This window comes from Odontomachus brunneus, unplaced genomic scaffold, assembly GCF_010583005.1.
Source record: "Odontomachus brunneus isolate Ranch 3 - 2012 unplaced genomic scaffold, Obru_v1 Obru_scaffold_013, whole genome shotgun sequence".
NCBI lineage: Eukaryota > Metazoa > Arthropoda > Insecta > Hymenoptera > Formicidae > Odontomachus > Odontomachus brunneus.
Genome location: NW_022639463.1, coordinates 616,989 through 634,861, shown reverse-complemented (window position 1 = coordinate 634,861; position 17,873 = coordinate 616,989). Strand labels below are relative to the sequence as shown.

General features: G+C 47.1%; 1 protein-coding gene across 3 annotated transcripts in view; it reads right to left on the bottom strand.

Moving 5' to 3' along the window:
• Positions 1–16,216, bottom strand: part of LOC116841138 (high-affinity choline transporter 1-like) — a 26,092-nt gene extending 9,876 nt beyond the window's left edge. The window contains exons 1-11 of one of the 3 annotated variants that reach the window (XM_032808732.1): positions 14,694–16,216; positions 6,491–6,718; positions 4,864–4,971; positions 3,965–4,193; positions 3,663–3,891; positions 2,983–3,220; positions 2,361–2,467; positions 2,173–2,276; positions 1,914–2,044; positions 1,427–1,698; positions 529–1,215 (exon numbers count right to left, since the gene is read on the bottom strand). In XM_032808732.1, the coding sequence (XP_032664623.1) occupies positions 529–1,215; positions 1,427–1,698; positions 1,914–2,044; positions 2,173–2,276; positions 2,361–2,467; positions 2,983–3,220; positions 3,663–3,891; positions 3,965–4,193; positions 4,864–4,971; positions 6,491–6,662 (2,277 nt within the window). In that variant the 5' untranslated portion in view covers positions 6,663–6,718; positions 14,694–16,216. Of the gene's footprint in view, positions 1–528; positions 1,216–1,426; positions 1,699–1,913; positions 2,045–2,172; positions 2,277–2,360; positions 2,468–2,982; positions 3,221–3,662; positions 3,892–3,964; positions 4,194–4,863; positions 4,972–6,490; positions 6,719–13,654; positions 13,871–14,693 lie in introns of those variants that run through there. The other 2 variants (XM_032808734.1, XM_032808733.1) reach the window with 2 other exon arrangements.
• Positions 16,217–17,873: the final 1,657 nt, after the last annotated feature.

Below are 17,873 nucleotides of genomic sequence, written 5' to 3'. Positions count from 1 at the left end.
CCCCCCCCGATCAGTGCCGGCTTTATTGACAGACAGTTCTCACTGAGAACCAATGAAATGAACCAAACATACACACATATGCTACGTGAAACGAGTATATCGAGAACTTAATTGATAAATAAATCAAAAGAGATGCGGGTATAGTCAATGGCGGAAAGGTTGCGGCACTTTTTCCTTTATAAATTTCAGAACACATCCGATAAAGAGAAGATACCAACGCTCCAATCATGTATCTAATCCTGGACATTCTTGTCGCTTGGATCTTTGAGCATGAATATTTAAATTTTCCACATACATTATATATAATATCGAGTTTAAACTTAAATCTAAGTATAACCTATCGAACCATCGGCCCACAGTACATGCGAATGCGTTGTGAAAAAAGGGAAAAGATTGCAACCTTCTCGCGTCATTGACTGTATATAATTAAGAATACGAAACAAAAAATGCGCGAGGTTCAGATCGCAGTTTGCGGATCGTCGAGCTTCACAAAGACGACGACGTGTCCTCGTCGAGGTCGTCCCTCACCTGCAGCGACGGCCTCCTCAATGTGCCGCCCTCCATGCCGACCAGCTTCACACCCTTCACGCTCTTCTTCGGGCCGACGCTGGCGGTCGCGTTCTCCTGGGTGCTCGCGTTCAGATTGAACTCCATGTTGCTCCTGTCGACGATGCTGATCGTTCGGTCGTTGTCGCGCGACTTCTCGCTGCTCGGCCCGAGCTCGCAGCCCACCTTGGCGTAGGACGGCGCGCACGGCGTGATCGGCGGCGTCGCCAGCACACCGATCGACCTCGTGGGCGAGAGCACCGCGGCGAGGGGACCGCGCAAGTTCCTCACCCCGAGAATCTGACCTCTGCACGCGTCGCCTGGAACCGGCGTATACTGATTCATCACCGTAGGAGTGACGTGTCGCATCGGCGTCATCACGTTACGCAGGTTCTGCAAGTTGTGCAGGTTCTGCATGTTCTGCAGATTCTGACTCGCCACCCTCTGCGCGATCGTGTTGACAATCTTCGTCCTGGAAGATTCGGCGAGATCGTTGCCGGCTGAGTCGACGTCGCCGCCACCGCCGCCGCCGCCGCCGCCGCCGCCGCCGCCGCCGCCGCCGCCGCCGCCGCCGCCGCCGCCGCTGTCGGCCGCGTCGTCGTGGCTGCAGGTTCTATCGTCGTCGTAGCCGCCAACCCCGTCGCATGAATCTATACCTGATGTCGATTTCTGGAAGTGACGGTGGAATACATCAGAATACAATTTCGAATGGAAGTATTCACTCAACGATTCAGAGTGGAGAATTCACTCCGTAAAGGTGAAAAGTTATTCGAATGATTCGACAGTCACGCTGTTTCCCGAGTGAAATTTCACTCGAGGAAAGTTAGAGGGTAAGAAGAGAGGGCGTTTGAACGCCCGAGAACTTTGAGCACATGTTTACCGAGGACGAATCCATGAGCGCGGCCCCGGAACTGCTCTGCACGACACCCGATGGTTCCTTAGACTTGCCAGGTGAGTAAACGCTCAGCACGTCGCAACATTCCGGGAAGTAACCCTTGCCAAGGAGATTCCTGGTGAGGAAGCTAGTGCAGAGTTGAGTGAAGAGGGCGATTATCATGGCGGTGGTGCGAAAAGGGAACTTCTGCGTGTGCGTTCTTGCGTCGTAGAACGGGTACTCGATCAATGCGGGTATACCGAGTCCCCGTTCGCCTCCTGAAAGTGTGAAATATTTCTGGTTATGTGGACTATATCTTTTTTCCATATATGTGTCTTGGCACTGGTATTCTTGCTTTAAGTATGACTTAAATGTCCTTTAATCTTCCAACAAAGACTCGTGACTAGCAAAATGTCAAGTAAAAGTTTTGGACACTCTTTCTCGTGTTCTTCTCTCAACGTAATTACGTTCGGAATTTGGCGCTAATACTGACCAGCAAGACGTAGAATGATTGCGATGAAGTATCCCGCTAGGCAGCCGTAAGTGTCTACCAAAGAAGGCCAATGAACGACGGCTAACAGTTGTGGAAACAGAACGACGTAAACGAGATCGGAGCACAAGTACCTGCGGACAAATGCAATGCACTGCTCCAATATTGATCGTGTTAACTGTATGCGTCTGTTCCGGAAATCCCCAGAGGCATACACGGATGCAACAGCGACAAGTTGAATACACAGCACGCGTTTACTTACGAGAGATAATACACACTGCTGACCATGAGTGCGACGAGGGTGGACAGTATGGAGACCATGATGACAGAAATTCTCAGGACCCAATTCAATTCACGCTCGGACGCCTATCGCAAGGAGAAAAGAGAACGCTTCAACGCTTGTCGTCGATCGTCGCTCATCGTTCATCGAAGGGCGACAATCGCGCTTACCTTCGGCCGTATCGTGAGCTTGTAGACGTTCCTGGTGAACATGGAACTGCTGGCGAGTATGCTGGAGTCCGCCGAGGACATCACCGCCGCTGAGATCGCGCCGAGACCTTGAAAATAATAACGGAACGTTGCGTTCGAGTGTTCTTTCTCTTTCATTGGGAAGTAAGAGTGAGATTACATCTATTCAAAAAATATTTTGTCTGATCCAGGTAGAATTCTAAATGTCTCGATTAAAATTGATCGTTGTTCTTTGTCCATCCGCCAACAGAAAATTGTGGAATTCACAGCAGCGATATTCTAGCAATATCTGCAGATAAATTTAAGTCCTATTGGCAATTATTAATCCGGCCTTAATCCGAATGTACGCCAGAGAGAAACTTTAAAATTTTACGAATAGTTCGGACATAAATTCTGTCTCTGTCATCTATCTTGATCAAATACAAAACATATGCGATATCGCGGCGTTTGTTTGACATTTCGCTGATTTCTCGTGATCATTTTCCTTATGACTGCAAGACCATCTTTTTAACAATAATAAGTTCGTCGATCGACTGTTTATGAAAATAACACAACACCCACACTCCACGACTAATCGATATTTATCGGATGAACCGGAGCTCACCGACGAAGGACACCCATTGAGGCGTGAGATATCGCAGGACCATGGGCAACGCGGCGTTCCCGTCATCCGTGGAGAAGGTCCTGTTGTACGACGGGATTAAGGACCAATCGGTAGCGCGAGCGACCACGCCGATCAAGGCCGACGGTATCGCCAGAATCATACAGCCGAACATCGAAGCTATCGACAGAGTCGTCGCCACAGAGGTGCTCTTGATACTTAATATTCGTTGGAAGTAACCCTGAAGGGAAATAGAAAAGTGTCTCATCGCGATGCATCGCACGTACTCGGACGACGTGAAGAAAGTTCCGTTCCTCCTCCTCCTCTCTTTTCAACCAATCAAATTCAATATTTAATGTATACAATTTTTATTTTTTCGCACACTGGTCCTTTGCACCGTGTATCATAAATATATGCAAGTTAGATCGGCAAATTGGCCGTCATCGTCCTGTATACTTTTACTTCGTACACGGAGGGAACTTTATAATAACAGCTACTATAGAATTTACTTAGAAAAAGAAAATTATAACATTCTCTCCACGCAGACAAAGTAAGCCGACTCTGCGCTCTAATCTCCTGAGCAAAATAAATCAGGCAAATTTAAATCTTGCGGACAATCTTCAGAGGCCCTCAGACCTTGACGTTGTCAAGGTATAGGTGTGCGCGCTGAAAAATTGAACCACCTGCCAGGGTATACCGCCAAACACGAGCAGGAGCATGCCGTCCACCCACACACCCAAGTCCTCGTTCTTTATCTGTCCCAGCCAGTCTCTCAGGGCCAGATTCTTCTCGAACGACACCGCGGGATGCACCATGGAGAACGGCGCCGCGATCGCCAAGCCCAGCAGAATGCACAGCAGTTGCAAGGCGTCGGTGCACGCGACGGAATACAAGCCGCCGAAGACCGTGTATCTGAAAGCGACATTCGTAACTCACTCGCCGAGCGTATTTTTATCACAATTAAACTGTCAATCAGCGCGCTTACATGGCCGCCAGAAGCGCCGAAGCGCAAACGCTGATATTCGGGTCGACCCCGGCGACGACAGCCAACGAGCTCCCCAGAGCCCGTAAAACGGCGCCGCACCAGAACAGATCGCCGCACAGCGCCGGAAGAAAGAGCAAGCCGCCGACACCTGCGCCGTACCGCTCTTGAAAGGGATCCAGCATCGTCACGTACTCGGCCTTCCTCATCGGACGCACGAAGAGCATGGCGCCTGTACAAGACATTTTCCAAGTTGGTCGTTAATTGGAACTGAAGACGAAGTTTCGCAGCGTGGCGCAACACACGTCCCAAGAGTATCCTCCGGATATCTCGTTGAAAAATATCATTCTATTCCGCTCGATTACACACTTTATTTTCCCTCTTTAAGGTTTTCTTCAACGCGGGACATCCCGCGAATATTCCTTAAAGATTTTACGTAGTTGTTTGCAAAATGGTAGAGAAATTTGTGTTCAGTTGAAGCTAATCTACATATATAGAGCGTTGCACTTACATACACGTTAGTATAACGGATTGCCTATGTGCTTCGTTGGCAGGCAATTCGTCATACTGACCTGTATGTAAGTGCAACATTCTGTACAGGGGAGTTTTATATATGTATCGTCAGATGTTCTGTGTATAATTAATTACATTTTATATGTGGCTTAATAATGCCCGTTTCTATCAACGTTAATTGAACCTTAATCTGAGTGTGAGTCTTTCTCCGAAGACAGTTTAAGCTCAGGTTAAAGTTTAATCGACATTACTAAAAACGGGCATAAGACGGAGTGGTATCACAGTGCTTAACCGACCGTTGTGACATTCAGTGTGTTTAATACGATATCCATATGGATATCGTGCGGATATGTGGGGCGCAACGACTGCCCACTCGATCACGTACGTACCGAAAAGCAGGCTGAGGCTGTATCCGATAGGTACTTGACACCAGGCCAGACCCTTGGTGAACATCGCCTCGGCGGTGCCATTGACGAAGGCTCCTCCGACCCACGTCGCTTTGCACGGAAACACACATACACATGTATATGCGCAAGATACGTAGCCGCAAATCGCGACCTCAATTTTAACGGGAGGATATTCGCGATAACGTGCGCCGAGGACGGATCGATCGATCGCTCATCGCGTAACGCGTTTCAAGCTAAGAACAAGCATGAATTTTGAAACGGAATTTCCAGGGTTCGTCGAAACACTCCGGATCGTGAATGGCAGAGCGAGTGCCTACCCTTTCTGTCCCGTTCGTATTACGAGAGATAAGAGGGAAATGGGAAATATATCAGCGGACGAATGAAAGAGAAAGAGGGGGAGCGAGAGGGAAAGAGAAGGCACTTGATGTCACGTTCTTCTGCAATTGCATAGACCGGAGTGTTCATTACAGTAATGGAGGGGCGCAGAGAAGTCGCGATGTAATATCCAACGAGCGCATCTGAGAGGACAGGGAAAGAAAAGAAAGTCCGGAAATATGATCGAGCAAGGCGCGGCCGGCCAGAGTGAGTCGATCGGGATCCATTTCTCGCGCGAATTTCTTGTTCACGGGGACAGATGACTAAAAATAAGGGAGCCAGGAACGGGTAAGAAGCCCGTCTTAAATAAGACGATCAATGAGAAGCAGTCGCGGCGCTTGCTCTTACGGTGTCACTCGCTCCGTGGCGACGCGCGCTCTTGACACGTGTCGATATCGAGGAGAAAATAAACTGGAGCTGCGCGCACGCCGCTTTCTCGCAAGGCGGATAATTTCGTCAGATTTGACGGGAGATTTTTGACGAGCATACGAGAAGAGGCAGTTTTGCCACGCTCCGCGTTCGCCACCTTCTGTGCACGGGGAATTATTGGCCCCACGGTGAGTTCGATGCCCGCAAGAGGATACCTCGCGCCTGGTGTTTTGTTTCGCGGATATAAATTGGTGACTCGATTAAAAACGCGCGATAAAAATAAACGCGGCGCGGGAGCGCGTCAGCTTGACTGAAAAACCGTGCGTACGAATATGTGAAGAGAAAAGAGAGGAAAAGTTTGCGCAAGTAAACAGGCCTCTCACGAAAAAAAGTGTCCGGTTATGAGAGGTTAAAGAGCGAAAAGAGAAAACTCAAAGAGACTTTTACTCGAGGTAACGTTCCCGTCTTCCGTGGGCGCATATTTACGTATTCTTCCTTTTAGCTCAATCTCGAATGCATTTGACTGCGGCGGAATTTAAACGCGTGACGGTGGAGAAAAAACTCGAATTCGACCGGGAAGAAGTCTTGTGGAAAAGATTGTCTAGTTTTTATGTAGCGGTAGTCTGATCTGTCGCGCTAGACATACATTCTACAAAATGTGCAGCTTTCAAATTGCATTTGCAGGCCACGTGTCCAATAAAGAGTTAACCGGTTCGTCCTCAACGCGTCGACGGAGCGTGCGACACACGAAGTGTGATCCTTGACCTCTCGGCTGACCTTTCAGCGAAAGCAGGAAGTGCGTGACGCACGTTAATTCTCGATTGATGGACGGTCGCGTGTCGCCGATATATGAAATGCTAGTTACCGATGAGCGTGAACACCCCGAGGAGAGGGCCGAGGCCGCGGTTCGCCAGCATCATGTCATCCTGGCCCTGCGCGGCCTTCCGTCTTTTGAACGCCGCGGCCCAAATGCCGACGCCGAGCACGGCGATGTAAAACACAATCACGCCAATCACACCCGTTACGTACACCCCCATCCTCCTCCGCGTCGCGTCGTGTGTTGCGCGTTCGCTTCCGGATGTGGACCCTGCAACTGAATGATTGGCGGTAAAAGCAGCGACGGCGGCAATGACGGCCGGTGTTGTCGAGCGTTATGGCTAGATATGTGAGCGTGTGTGTATACACGGTACAGCCGGACAATAAGCGGGTCAAATGGGTCCTCTCTTAATCCAGTGATATCGCCGCGATACAGGGGCGTATACATTTCTCTCTCTCTCTCTCTTTCTCTTTTTTCATCGAGAGACCGAGAGACGTGTATCTGAACTTGTCGATGATAAAACGGCAAAACTTTGCGTCGCCGAATCGATTTTCCATCCTATGTCGGTGCTTCGCGCGAGAGACGTTCTATGTATATCTACGTATTTTATTGCGCCAGTACTCGGCGTATCTCTGTATCCGACTACTTCACATTGTATCTTTAACAAGCCTGATAATGGCCATTACATGTGCGAACAGTCGGACAATGGAGGAACACGAAGAGAGGGGAGAGAGAAAAAGAGAGAGAGAGAGAGAGAGAGAGAGAGAGAGAGAGAGAGAGAGAGAGAGAGAGACGAAGGAGCAGAGAGACTTGGAATTAATCGGACGTAAAGCCGGGCTCTCGCGCGCGATCAATACCGCATTAATTATTCCGTCTCCTTGATTAACGTCTCCGTACAAATAAGGCCGCGTAGGTACGTCTCCGTTCATTAGACGATACAAAAAGCAGCCGGCCTTTGTATATATATTTAGAAATCGATATCCACGTAACGTGGGCTCGCGGCCGATCGGCAATAAATCCAAAAATACGGAAAGCGAATTATTAATATCGCCGTGTGTACGTTAATTTACGTTCTCTCACGTTACGTTAACATATCCATTCGACGCGGAGAATATCGCATGACTTGCGTGTTTTGTGTAGATTCCTAATAAGGAAAACATTGACCATTCTTTCGACAATTACGAAACTCCGAAACTATAACGTTATCTATAGACTTATATATATATGGAGAGAGAGAGAGAGAGAGAGAGAAAGAGACTGCCTTCTTATGAGAAATTCAAAGACAAAATTTGAAGGACAACTGTATTCTCCTGTCCACAGGCGTCCCCTCTTCATCCAGCTGGACTCCTATTAGAAAGAATTAGACGAAGATCAAATGCCTGTTCTAACAGAACATTCTTTTCTAGTCGAGTTTTCGCAGGCTCGCCCCTTACGGAAACGTTCAATTGATGTAAATGAGTCTATGATCTATATTTTGACTCTTATTCTAAACACTTTTTATTGCAAAAAATGTCTCTAAATGCGCTTGCAAGCCAATCGGAAAGTTTATAGGTAAAGATACTTTTATGGATGAGAAGGAATTCTGACTTTCTTTCGTGAAAGTTCGCGACAAAGGATCGCATATGGTCGCTCTTCTGCTGAGACAGACGAGCTCGTTTAGCTGCGCGCCCATGATGCAGTAGTAGTAGTGTGACCGATGACATACAGAGTGACATTTACTATTAGCCACATTTCATGGGAGTCTGCGCCGAGGTGGAATACGTAACACACCTATAGAACGTCAGCAGCGAGCGAGCGCTCTCCTCTAAACGGTTGGAAGAGCTAATCGAGCGCGACGGCAATTGCAACGTGGTTTTAAAATTCAAGTGTGCCCCAGATATCGGGCGGGATGGGTCGTGGGGTCACGACCCCCGCGCCCTGCGCATCGACTCGCGTAAAGTTCAACGGATCCTGCAAATTTCGAAGTGGCCTGCATTATTAACCGGCCCGCACTTTCTGGCTTTCACGCGAAGCCGACGTGCCCCGTCTCCGTCGTGTACGAATGATTCAGGTGCACGCGCGCGAATTTAGACGCGCGGAGATGAGCTTCGCCAGAAAGAGGGGAGCGAATATGAGCGAGGGAGGATCTGCGATATTTACAGCAGCTATCGCTCGAGTAGGTGTAAAATGGCGAACTTGAAGTACGATACCAAGAGCGACGTTCGCCCTCCCTCGGGGCGAGCGCCGCGCGAGGCGTCGACGTGCATCGCGCCGAGTCACATCGGAGAATCGTCGACGACGCTCTCTCATTCTCAGCCGCGGCGACGACTCATCGGCGCGACAATGCTCATGCCCATAAATATATTACGTCTTATACAGGACGTGGGTCGTGCTCGCGACGGCGTAGTGTAATATGTAATTCAACAACGACGTCGTCTAACCCCGGACAGGCCACATCGAGATCGCGTGATTTACATGTCATCGAGATAATCAGGCGGCGAGTCGAGGCTGATCGCCAATGCAAATTCGCCAATGAAAACTCACCACTCCAACATAGCTTTACCTTCTAACGATAATTGATATTCGCACTTTCACTCTGTAAAAACATCCGCGATTCAGTACAATCGAATAGAGAGATTATACGAGCTACGAAACTGCATTATGTCCAGCATCTAGCATCGCATTAATATCATCATGTCACATATTTGTTGCACGGAAAAAAAGGTTTGGTTGAATTAACCAAATATCTGGTCGAATATGAACGATCCAGAAATTCCGATTGGAGTAACCCGAATTCTGTTTAAATCAACCAAAAATCTTGTCTAAAGTTAAACAGAATTCGAATTATTTCAATCGGAATTTCCGGATCGTTCATATGCGACCAGATATTTGGTTAATTCAACCAAACCTTTTTTTCCGTATGATATACGCATGCCAAATAACACATAATTTTATACATATAGACAACAATAGGGACAGTGTTCATAAATAATTTTTATAGAAAAAAGATCGATACATTATCGTGCACAACTATACCCTAATCTTCTTTAATTAATATCTAAATATCTACATGGTTATAGTTATATTGTTTAGTTTGACTTAATATACAAGCACACAACGGTAGAAGTCGTCATCACGGCTCATCTACCTATGAGACGAAACTTCTTTGATTAAATTTAAAAAATATATATAAAAGGGCTAATTTGAGTTTAAGCACAGATGTAATAATGCTATTATATCACATAGATAAAGCCTTCCTTATGTTAGGAAATAGAGAAATCCTTTATTGAATATAACATAAATCATCAAACGTTTCGGCTCAACCCTCTTCAGTGATAATTACAATAAAATAAAATTACTCAAGGATTGTACAGAAAGAATTACAAAACGATGGTATCGTGACTCGGGCGAAACAAACAGATCTCAATGTTCTTCTTGATATTACAATCGACAAAAACGTTAAGAGAACAGTGATTTTACAATAGACAACTTGATCCAAAAATTATGATGTGTCCGTCATTAAACATTAAAAAACCCCAAAAAACAAAAATAAGTAAGAATTGTAATATCAATATATAAAAATAAATATTTAAATAATAAATTATCTCAGATAAAAGTAAGCTACTATAGAAATATGAAACATTCCTGTCGACGCCAATATCACCAAGTCAGAGCAATACGAATAATAACAAATTTATACACGTTAGCATAAGATATCGAAACGATAAACGTATGAAAGAGAAGGAAAACAAAACCGAGAAATTATCATAATAAGCCGCAGTAGTTGCTACCCACATACTCTGTGTCCTTCTGTGAATTCAATCCATGCCTTTGGAATTTAATGTAAATCATCTCTGCAATCAGGCATTTCAAGTAAAAACGTTCTTCATGCAGAACCTTGACATGTTCCCAGTCAAAATCGTGATCCTCCTTGATTCGGTGTTCCTGTACAACCGTCAGTTCCCTCAGTAAATTCTTTGGGATTCTCCTATGCTCGGCAATACGTGTGGAGAGTCTTCTGCTGGTTTGTCCAACACATGTAGCCTCACAATTACCGCATTCCAACTTATAAACAACGTTATTATGGTAACCAAGAGGAAGCCCGTCTTTATGCACTCGTATCAATCCCGATAATCTGTTAGCGCAAGTACTATCATTTTTGAAAATCTTTGTCAGTCTGTGCGAAATCATAGCAAAAAACGGTATAGCAAAGAATTTTTTCTTATTTATAGCAGAAACAGTCAAATTTGATTTTTCATTCTCAACTAGTTCACATCTCACAATCAGAGTATTTAATCTATGTTTAATCATTTAAAAAATTAAGTCAATTGGGTAATTATTATTAATAAGCGTCAAAATCCAGATGAAATCCAGATTTTTTTATGAAATGAAGGATAACCAAGATAAAACATTCTATCAACTAAACCATAAATAGTCCCAATTTTGTTCTTTGATTAATAACTCAAAATTTTATGTGGTTGTTTGGAAAATGATGAAAAACTTTTCCATTTAGTTTGATCTAATTTACTTCCCTTATAGAAATATCATACTAAGAATCATTGATAATTACTTATTTTTAGTATTAAAAATACTGGATAATAAGTAACTATCAATGATTCTTATCTATGATATGAGTAATTATCTATGATATTTCTATAAGAGTTACACATGTGGTCTTGCATGTCTTGGGTCAGACATTCTGTGATATAAAATAAAATGTCTGTCTGTATATACTTTCTATTAACCCTCTAACCAATCTCGACGAAATTTTGTACAATTACTTTGTAGGACTTTGCGAAAGATATAGACTACCATGAAACCAGGAGACATTTCTCTTCCTGATTTCATCCCTTTAGCACTTTGTGATAACCCGGGTAGTTTAAGCTAGTCGCGAGTAAACTACGCGAGATGTGCATAAAAGCGATCTGCTTTATTATTTATCTACGAAGTCGGAGCGACATCTCCGAAGAGAGAAGCTCATATTTATTTCACGGATGTCCCCACTCGAGCGACCGCGGGGTCGCGAAGGAAACTTTCGCGTTTGGCGAACTGCAATCGTGCCGAACGCGCGCGCTCGTAAATTCCACTGCGCATTATACCAAGTTGGGATATATTTATGTTATATTAAAATTATGCATACGACGCGAGCACGCTCACGCCCACGTGAGAGCATTTGTTTCTCGTTTCCCCGAGTTCGAGAACTATTGGCACTTCTCGTTCGCCGCACGTGCACGAGGCTATTTAACGAATGTGCTCGTGCGCGGACAGTTTTAGAATGTAACCGCGTCAATTGGAGATCTATTTAACGAGCGCGCCGCATGGAAGGTATACACACGCGCCTCTATACGTCTAAACTTCAATAATCAATAAACACACCTGATTGCAGAGGCGGTCTCGTTGCGAAACGGCGAGTTATCTGGACAATTGTGCAGGTGCGCGAATGCGAACGAGAAGAAGAGTGCGAGAGATAACTCTCGAAAAAAGAGTGGTTTGTTCCCTATTGCTGAGCTGTCTACGCCGGAGCTTACACTGTGTGTGCGTGTGTGGTTCTCCTCCTCTCTTTTTTTGCATTAAGTCTCAATTATATAATCCTATATAATCCTGTTTCTCTTTAAATTCCGTAAATGTAAAATTAGTTGAGCGATAAAGAACAAACTCTGAAGTTACAATCACACGATTTCATGCCTTTTTACATGCATGCTGATCTTCAGCTCAGTCCATTGCATAGATCTTCCAATGTACGATAGCGATTCATGCAGTAAACTGAACTGCCGATCAACATGCATGCAAGAAGGCATGAAATCGCGCGTGATTCCAGCTCTAGGGGTTCCGCGAAATCCACAGAACTGCTCCTCTCGCTTAGGAATTAGTTTCCATCTCGATGAGAAACGTCGGGACGTCGATAATTTTGGCACACGAAGAGATCTCACAAAGAGAGAAACCTCAACTTTCCTCGCGCTGACGGATGCGGCTATCTCACTTTAAAGAACGCCGCTAACGACGAGAGTAGATCTGGTAGCCGCCGAGGTAGGAAGTAATTTTTTTTTTCTGTCGATAATGTGCTCACGCCTCTCATAATCTCATTAGCTTGCCGCGGTGCAAAAATAGCGAGAAGCAAGCTATAATACGCGCTTGATCGTGGTGAAGGGTAAGCCGGCCCTCAAAGGGTAAGAGACAAAGCGAAGAATAGGGTGCGCGAGAGGTGACCGCTGACGATCATTTTCACATGCGAAGGCATCCTTCAAGGCTCGCCAATCACGTTGGAATTTTTTGCACAACAGGATATTCCCAATCACAAATATTATGGCCGTGGGCTATGGGCCCGCGCTCCTCAAGTGAAACGGTGATAGCCACGCACAAACGCAAGCAGAGGGAGGGAGATTATATTTACCGTGCCGTGGGAGAAGAGCCTCTTGAGAGGGACGCGAAGGTTGTCGATGTAACCGGATGGGAATCTAAATGGGATATTTTTAGCGATTTGCCAAGGGAACGGGGTGATCGGGAGACCGCGTTCAAGGATCAATCGCGATCCTGGTCAACCGCGACACACGAATGGCGAGTGAAAACTGATCGTTGCGTCGTGGTAGTGAGAAAAAGAAATCCATCGCAAGAGCATAACTCAAATATTAGAACCGCCACGTCTCCTTTTCTAATCTATGTATTTTTTTTAAATTTCTTCTCAGAAAAAAGACGAAGTTGTAATCATTTTCAGCGCTAATCTGAGTTTTTCTTATTGTCTTTACGAGTCAACACTTTAGCCCCGCTTTCGACTTGAGCTTTCCAATATTTACACGTTCTGAGAGATCAGTGTATGTTTAATAAAAACTGAAGTTCTACTTGACACCTTTAAATAGCAGAAAACATACACTGGCATGAAATGTGCCACTTGTAGATTCTAAGGTGCACTTCTTGGCAAAGTTAGTAGATTAAATAGAATCAAAAGACGTTGATTTCGACTCAAGGAGTCTCGTGATTGCCATAAAAGCTTTTTGGCTCTTTCTAAAGTACGTAAAAGATTATCCAAATTCACTTTAGCGAATTGCTAATTGCCGTCGTAAATAAAGCGAGGAAAGTGGCGGGACGCTGATTGCGAAACGTAATCATGCACAACGCGATTCTCGAAATGCGTGTGTACAGAATTTCCGGTGGAATTCTGCAAGAAGCGTTAAAAAAGCGAAGCTCGTGACTAAGCGCGTAGTTGCGTAGAGTTGCGTTAGAACAAACACATTGTACCGGGTTGCCGAAAATTGATTTCTCGCCGAGAGTCGCTGGCGAGGTCCCGTGAATCTCGAGTAGAGAAACAAGAAGAAGAAGACGAAGCGTACGAAAAGAACGATTTGTTCAATGTGAGAGCATTACTTGGCTCGCTCTGCTCTCTCTCTCTCTCTCTCTCTCTCTCTCTCTCTCTCTCTCTCTCTCTCTCTGCTCTCTCTCTATCTATCTATCTATCTCTCTCTCCCCCCTCCCTCTCTCTCTCTCTCTCTCTCTCTCTCTCCCTTTCTCTCTTTCTGGCGCGAGTAAAATCAGCGCACAGAGAGTTTATCTTTGAACGCGAAGCATCCGGGTCTGTCGGGCTGCTCGCTGCCAACTTTCCGTGCCAGTCAACAACACGTTTCCCTCGCAAACACTGAGTGTCCGCGAGTCCTTTAGCACGCCCTTCCATTTAAAATAACCCCGGCGACGGCGACGGCGATTTATAAGAGTCGAGCAATGACGTCGATATTTCACCGACAGCCAGTCGCTGCCGTTGCTTACTTTGGACCGGGAACTATCATCCGGAGCGGCGGGATGTCTGCGTTCCACTTTAACGAAATATGTCAATAATATAACGTGTGTGAAAATTGCGACTGCAGAGAGTGCTAAATTCGCTCGGATTGGAGACGCCGATGCCGTTGTCATCTGCAGATTCCCGACGCGCAAAGCCGCCGACACGTGTCTCCTCGGAAGCACGAGAGGCCGCATCGTGGGATTGATCAGGCGGTTCTCGACGAAATTAGATCTCGACGCTACGATACAACCGAGAGCGATCTCTGCGTTTTGGCTCGCGACGACGACGGAAGCGAAGATATCGATGCGGGCTGTCCCGCTTCACGAGTCGCAGCGTCGGATCCACCGGAATGAACGACCGATCGGCACCCCCGGCTCGCAGGGTTGCCGAGAGCCGGCCGGTGTTTCCGGCCGGAGAAAGTATTCGGACAACGAAAAAGAGAAGCTGAGTGGAGAAAAAGGACGAGAAGAGACGGAGATCGAAGCTCCGCGTCGTGCAACTTACCACCGAGCTACCCCAGCGAGATCCTCCAGCGCGCGCGACTCACGCGGGTGCACCCATTATCTCGCAGTCGTCCTCGTTCCTCCTCGTTCTTCGATGTCCTACGGCCGCGTCGCGACGAGGAGGGACCCGCCGAGGGAAAAAGGAAAGTCGGCTGCGGCACGCGGATGCAACACTCGCCGGTCGACACGCCGGTTGTGTCGCCGGGCGTCTCGTCTAGTTGCGCCTCTCCGGCAGAGAGGAGCCAAGGCAGTACGACTGAATCTCTACTACGGACTCAGCATCCCGCACGGCTGACACACGCTGGACCACGCCACCACCTCGCCGGGGGTGCGCGCGGGACAAGGACGGAGCGCGCGCGCGCGCGTGATACGCATGTACAGGGTGTCGCGGCGCGAAAGAAACGAATCGCGAGCACGGGAGAAGAGATGAAGAGGAGGAACGAGGGATTGATCGTGCTGAGCTGAGCGATGAGAGGGAGGTGGGCCTCTTTTCCGGCTTGCCGAATTTCCGCTGGCGTCGACGTTGACAGGCCAGTCGACGACGATTTGCATGCCGTTCGCGATCGAAAGTGTAAAGGGACGTTGAAGCTTCACGGTTACTCGCGAGGGATCGCGATTATGATCGACAGATCGTGAAAATTATCGCGGACGATCTACTCTGATTTGGTTCTTGCCTCATTTTAGAGCTTCCGGAGAATTTCAGTGTAAAGTCCATCGCGAACTTACGTTAACGTCGAGTGTGAAGGGGAGAACGGAAAGGGGACGGTGCGCTTGGAGTTGCGGCAAAGAGAAAATCGCCTGAACGGTGCTTCCTGGACACCGTGTATTCGGATGAAGAGCGAGAGAGCGAAAGAGAGGAAGAACTGATCCACCGACTAGGGGCCGCGATAAGAGGAGGGGAGAAAGAGAGAGAAGGATAGATTGAGAGCGAGACGGAAGCAATGGGATCGCGACAGAGCAGAAAGGACCTATGAATCTCGTGCGGGGGAGAGACGAAAGTGGATAAGGATGGGACGGAATGAAGGGACGAAAGACGCGAGGCGACGACGTACACGACGACGATGGTGGGGAAAATTGGCAGAAGTAGAGAAAGACAGTCACGCGGCGGGGCGGGTCAACGCTTTGTCGTTCGTTGTACACACACACACACACACATACACACATGTACACACGATGCAGTGTCAATGCCACGAGACGGTATCCCGAAGACAGGTAGCGAAGAGTAGGTGAGCGAACTTCGGGAGAGAATACGGAGAGAAGATTCCTCTCTCGAGGTGAAGCGGAAATAAGAGGAACCGCTGGCGATTGTCGTGTACACCGGGGTGAAATTGAGGATGTGTGTCGGAAGAACGAGCTGGATACGAGACTCGGCGACTCGAGAAGGAAAGAGAGAGAAAAAGGGTGTGTGTGTGTGTGTGTGTGTGTGTGTGTGTGTGGATTGAGCGAGAAGATACTAATGGAAGACACGAGGAATACGGGTTGGTAAAAAGGACGCGGAGTTACGAGTGACTCGCAGGGGTGGAAGAGCGCGGTAAGGATCGCTGGACGGGAAAGGGGATGAAAAAGAGAGAGAGAGGGGAAGGGGCAGGGGGTAGACGCGAGATGAAAACAGAGAGAAAGGGAGACGGAACGAGCCGGCAGAGAGGGAGGAAGGTCCACGTGCAGGGGGCAGCCGTATTGATCTGTTCGCGCAAACTCCTGGTCCTTAGGCACCAACCCCGCAACCAGAGCCGACCCTCGCTCGCCCCGCTTGTCGCCACCCTCGCCCCGGACCATTCGCAGCTTCCGAATGCGCTCTAGGAGTCCTCCGAGGGTTTCAACCGCGAACCTCCTGACCGTCGTTGTGCCTCCTCGTCGCTCTCGTAAGACACATCGCGGAGAGAGCACGCCGTACGACATCCCTCTCGTTTCGTTCTGTTTTCCGTGTTACGTGCCAACGCGGAAAGTCCTCCGAAGGATGTAACTGACGAGGCACGAGGATAAAGGTGATATGTTAGGGATCAGTAGAGAAAAATTCTGCGACAGACTTTTCGTTGGATGTTCTCTTTCTCTCTATCTCACTCCCTTGATGTTTCTTCAGCAGGATCGTACAAAAAGCTTAATTGAACTACCTGAAAAAATACGCTGAATAATGCAATCTGAGTCGCGCGTATCTTTTTGTTCATTGTCTGCTCGGCTCTCTATCGGCCGTAAAAACAATTTTTCGCGTGCAATTAATTATACAAACTTTATATTGACTTGATGAGACGCGGTGATATTATGCCGCCGGTCACCGGTGTTCAACAAACACCAGTCTCAAAAGTCCTGAGAACTATGAAATCATTTTGGTTCGATTTTCTTATGTACCTACATCCCTGTTCTAATATTTTAACGATATTAGAAAACAGCGCGAAAACCCGAATAGTATGGTTATTAAGTCAATAATCATACTATTTATTTCCCTACAGTTATATACCTTTAGTTACCCACCTGATTTTTCGCGTCAACTTCTAATAATACCTACCTCTAACACAGAACAAATTGGGAACCTCCTTTCCTTGAAGTCGGTTAAAGAGAAGAAACTTAAATTTAACTTAAGCTAAATGTGTATTGCAAACGAGAAAGAGACGAGTCATTTTTATGCAAACACTTGGGACGATTTTTCTTCAGTCTTCCCAAGCGAGAAATCTCGGCGACGACACGCGTTTCGCAAAAGCCGTCGAAAGGAAGTCGTTGAAAGTAATAACGAAATGGCATATCGCTTCGTTTAATCAGCGCGATTAGCTCGTATCAGCGGCGCGCTAATTTTCTATCGCCCACACGGCGATGGCCCGCGATTTAACGGGCACGATCCTTATCACGCGCCAAGATCCCGCACGATAACGTTAGCGTAGATCGCAGATGATCCTTGAACGCGACGCAAGGCCACTCGGCGTAATTACTAGGGCACCTTGAAGACGCGCCGTGACCCTGCTCGTAGGGATGGAACTTGACGGGGTTGATTCTCGGCGAGGCGAAGGGTGCGATCGACGCGGCCCTGCGCGCGAACGCCGAGAACAACTCCCTTTATGCCTGCACGTCCAATGACGTAGCCACCACTTTTGGCGCAAAGTGACATGAAAGTATGAGAGCCGCGCGAAAGCTATGGAATAATTTTGATTTGCTACACGGAAAAAAGAGATGTGGTGCACCTAACAAAAAA